Source organism: Gracilinanus agilis, unplaced genomic scaffold (assembly GCF_016433145.1).
Source record: "Gracilinanus agilis isolate LMUSP501 unplaced genomic scaffold, AgileGrace unplaced_scaffold57088, whole genome shotgun sequence".
NCBI classification, from domain to species: Eukaryota; Metazoa; Chordata; class Mammalia; order Didelphimorphia; family Didelphidae; genus Gracilinanus; species Gracilinanus agilis.
This window is the reverse complement of record NW_025392563.1, coordinates 1-4,782: the sequence shown is the minus strand read 5'-3', so window position 1 is coordinate 4,782 and position 4,782 is coordinate 1. Positions and strand designations below refer to the sequence as shown.

The window sequence follows — 4,782 nt, the reverse complement described above, 5'->3', positions numbered from 1 at the left end:
CACTGGTAGTTGGGATTGAGGGGGAGGGTATGACAACTCCAAGAAAGGAATGGTAAAGAAAGCCTCCAGTAGGTGCTACCTAGTTGGCTATTAGGTTAGCCCACTTGCTTAGATCAATGGGGATGGATAAGTGATTTCAGACTAGAAATTCTGTTATGGGCACAGACCCAGTGGGAATTAAGCTCTGCAGAAGGATACAACCTGCTGAAAGCCACAGATGAAGAATTGGTTGGAGTGGCTTAAGATAGAAAGGGAACAAAGAGGGCAACTAAGACCAGAAGATCAAGCTGGTGAATAAGATGGTGATGACCATGTATAGGAAGCAATGCATTAACAACAAAGTCAAGTTCTGTAGCTAGTATGGGTTCGTGCTATGGGAGATCCAGTGGGGATTTAGTCATGTAACACAGGGGACTCAGCCCACATCTAAAGAGAGTGATCTATTTAAGGGAGTGTTCTTACTGCTGTTTGTCTTTTTTTTTCCCTTGAGATCACCAGTAGTTGGCTGGGATGTCCACTTGAGATGTCGGGGCCTTCTTTAGGTGAGACAGATGTATCCAGCTGTTAATTCCCTTCAGCTTTGCAGTGGAGGGATTCAATGGAGGAATCTTTCTACCTGACCTGTAGGGCATCCTTACGTAGGTATCTTTTCTGGTAGACTGAGTCTTTAGGTTCTAGATGTAAGGTAAACTGATCTTAGTCTAGGTCCCTAGAAAATGACTGAGAAACAAGATGGGAACATCAAGAATATTGTGAATGTGCTCCTTACAACAGGATGGAAAAGGAAACCTTGGTAGTGAGGGAGTTTTGGCACAAAAGGAAGAGGCATTGGATGCTCAATGACAATCTTTTTTCCCCCTTGTTCTCAAAAGACTTTATTATCTAATGATGCATACTGAAAACTGCTTGTTCCACTTTACGTGCAGCAGAAAAATCTTCACTTTACAATAAGTGAGAGTCAACTGTTTTATGTAATAGACAACACTTTTAAAGTCACATTTCCTTTTTTTTTGATGAGAAAGACTTGAAGACAATTGTTTAATAAAAATGCCATTTTTAAATGATTAAGATGCACTTTAAAAGCAACAAATTAAATTTGCACTCAATATTTTTAAACATGAAACTTGCCAGTGTTCTTCCTCAATATTACAAAAGGAAATCAATTTTTAAGAGTCTCTTTGACATTACATACAGCTAATTTTCTAGCTTTCTCCTCTTTTTTTCTGGTTCATCAGTGTTCGAGCTTGTAGAATGGGTAGGAACATTTACTCCTGGTATCTGGGGTTCTAGCAGGGACATATGAATTTTCTGATGCTGAAGATTGGATGAGTCTAAGGTGATTTTCACTTTAACTTTATCAAAAATATGAAATTCTGTATCTTCTACTTTTAGTGAGGGCATCTCCTCATCATAAGTAAGTCTTGGCTTTGGTTTGTCTTTTTCCTCAAAAAATACTGTTCCTTCTAAACCATATTTTGGAATTAATACCACAATAGCACTCTTCCTTACAAACAAAATATAGGCTTCTTCGTTCACTATTCCTTTATTTTTGAAGAACAACTGTGTATGAAATGTAACAGATGCTCGCTGTGCATATTGTGCCATTTTGTGTCTGAAATTGAGATTTTTGCATAAATCTGCTAGTTTGTGCTTGTTTGTCAGATCTGGATAAGTGGAATCTGCTCCTATAGCTCCTGCCAAAAGCCGATGGACAATTATATCTGCGTATCTTCTGATGGGTGAAGTAAAATGTGTATATATTGGTGATGCTAAGCCATAGTGATGAAAATCATTATCCATTCCAGAGCAGAAGTAAACTGCCTGCATCATACAGCGAGTAGTTAATATCCTGAAGAGTGTGTTTAGATATGGAAAATCAGGAGATTCTACTTGAACTAATGAGTCAGCCAAAGCCTTTGCTGAATCAGTCTTAAAATCCAAATTCTTGGATTTTGCTGCCTTCACAAGAACTTCGTAATTTGACGGAGGAGGAGCAGGATGTTTTCTGAGCAAGGCATTTTCAGAAAATTCTTCATGGATTTTCTTTGCAACAGAAACATTGGCAAGCAACATAAATTCCTCCACCATGGAATTTGTTTCTCTAAGTTCCTTTGTCTGAAGATCTATAGGGTCATGAGTTTCACTATCCACATGAAATCGAACTTCCGGAGAAGAAAGTATCAAAGCTCCTGCATCGATTCTCCGCCTCTTCAGAATTTTTGCTAGTTTATTTAGTCCACGGAGACTAGTGGTGATATCATCATTCATGTTTGCTGAATCAATTCTCATTTGAGCTTCTGCATATGTAAGTGAGGCCTTTGAATTAATTGCACTTTTTGTAAATCTTGTTTTTAAAATTTCAGCATTGTGATTCATTTCCCAAATACATGAAAAGGCAAGTCTGTCCACATTCGATCTCAAAGAGCATAAATTAGAGCTCAGCAATTCTGGCACCATATCAATTCTTTTTTCACAAAGATATACAGTTGTTCCTCTCTTAGCTGACTCTTGATCCAAAGCATTTCCTGGTCGAATGAAGTGGCTAACATCTGCAATGTGAACACCAACCTCTAGATGTCCATTTTCTAGTTCTCGATAATGTAAAGCATCATCTATATCAGTACACTTTGGAGGATCCACACTACAAACACAAAGATGTCTCAGATCTTCTCTATTTTTCATGTCCTCTTCAGTGATGTTCCAAGGCATCTTTGGCAGGAAACTAAGAACAGCCTGAAAGAAAGGCTGATGGGGAATATCATGTTCAAGAAGAAGAACTTGTGTTTCAGTCTCTTTATCACCAACAGCACCTAAATTTTTTACAAAGTGACCATTAGGATATCTAGAATTCTTGTGCCAACCATCCATTGCAACAATAATTCTTTGTCCTTCTAAGGTTGAAGCTTGTCTTGTTTCTATTCGAATTGGAGGTATTCTCTTGTCAGCAGGTATAAAGAGATGCCTTCTTGACTCCTTAATATCAGACTTGGAAAGCATGCCACAAAATGGCCTCCAGTTCCTCTTTATTATACCTAACACTCTTCCTGGAGGTCTTAACATTTTCTCATTCACAGCAATTTTTAGAGTGTTTTCTTTTACTTCTTCATCATCACCATTTTGTCCATCATCTTGTAAGACCACAGAAGATGGTGCTACCCACTGAGTTTTGGGCAAAAGCTCTACAGCTACAATGTCCTCATGAATAGCTCGATTCAAGTTTCTAAGTCCTTGGAGGATGATCTCTCCGTTCTCTTCATCATCTCCATGAAGCCATACTGTGGCTTCAAGATAATTCTCTCTACTTGCTCTGAATGTTCCTTGAAGGTATGCACCAGACTTTATGCCTTGCTGTAACTTACTCAGGGGAAGATGCTCTGGAAATAGTACTTTTCGGCTTTCTATTTCATTCCCTTCATCAGATAGACAAGCAAGACGATCTACCAGTTCAGGGTTTGCCTTTAAACTTTTTATGTAGTCTTCACATGTATAAGCTGGGACCCCCTCTTCTATTGCCTTCTCTTTATTTTTTATGTCATTTGTTATGAAGATAACTTGAGGATGATTCTCATCTGTTGTCATTTTCTTCATGTGTTCATTGTACCATTTTGCTGCCACTCGGATAGCTCTATCATTCCGATCATTATCATTTTCCCCTTGTTTTTGTTCTACATATGTTTCTCTATGGTGCTCATTGGTGAAGGTGTAGAAATGCTTGGTATGATCACTTATCAAATCACGGATTCTCTTATATATGGGTGCACTCTGATTCCTCACCTCCTGGAGAACTGTTTGTAGCAAGATTACGTTTCTGATGACTGGATCCTCAAGTATATCAATCTGGTGGAGTAATATGTTGGTGTCAGGCAGGAGGTAGTGGGGCTGAGGGCAGAGGCTGCTCTGGGGGTTGCAAGGCCAAGACTCCAGAGCCTGCCCTTCCTGTGCTCCCCAGCATTCAGTGCAGCCTGAAGTCCCACAACCTATGTCATCTCGCAGATAATGCTCCCTCACTATCTTCAGCACCCTGCCCGCCCTAGTCTTCTTCAGGAATGTCCTGGACTTGACCATCCTGCTCCCTGGCCTGTCTCTGCGGACAAGTTTAATGGCCAGAAGCTATGAGGACACACAAAAGCAGAGCAAGTAGTTTTCCTTTCAATAATAATTAAACTATCTCTAGAAGACAAGAAGGAAAAACCAGCTATCCACTCACCCAAGACAATGACTAGAGCTGAAGGTAACTCCTGAGGCCCACTTTCTTCTTTGACCCAATCTTCTTCTTGAGGCTGAACTTCCTTCTTGGAGTGACTCTCCTTTTCTTGGAGTACACTTCTCTACTAGTCTCTCCAGACTGCCTTCATGGCTTTTATGGTGGTTTCCTCTCCCTGCCCCTTTTCACAAGGGCCAATCAGAGCTTCCAAATTGTCTAGCCCTGCCCAGGGGTGGTCTATGTGGGAATTTGCACCTTCTGGAGGTGTGAATATTCATCAAAAGGGTTCACTCTTTCTTGGGGTGTGAACAAGTTTCTGACTGTTTGAGTTAGCTGGCTTCTCACCTAACACTTGGTAGGGTGTGAATTCTCTAAATGGTTTTCAAGCTTCTCCCACCTAGTTCAAGTGTGTGTTGATTCAAAGTTATTGCTAACCAAAGTGTTAACTCCAAGGAGGCAAAGAGAACAAAGGATACCATTTTGACAAGTATGAACTCAAAGAACCAAGAATTCCCTTTTACAGTGGCAAGTGGAGTGTAATTGCTGAAGTGCCAACCAGCCAGCCAGCAGCTGGGAGA

The 4,782-nt window shown here is 40.3% G+C and overlaps 1 protein-coding gene across 1 annotated transcript; it reads right to left on the bottom strand.

Moving 5' to 3' along the window:
- Positions 1–1,194: 1,194 nt before the first annotated feature.
- LOC123256216 (exosome complex exonuclease RRP44-like) lies at positions 1,195–4,065 on the bottom strand. The gene has a single exon (XM_044684887.1). It carries the CDS (start codon positions 4,063–4,065, stop codon positions 1,195–1,197), a length of 2,871 nt encoding a protein of 956 aa, XP_044540822.1.
- Positions 4,066–4,782: the final 717 nt, after the last annotated feature.

Excerpts from the sequence above, each read along its gene's own strand:
- LOC123256216 (XM_044684887.1), bottom strand. The coding sequence starts at position 4,065 with ATGGTCAAGTCCAGGACATTCCTGAAGAAGACTAGGGCGGGCAGGGTG.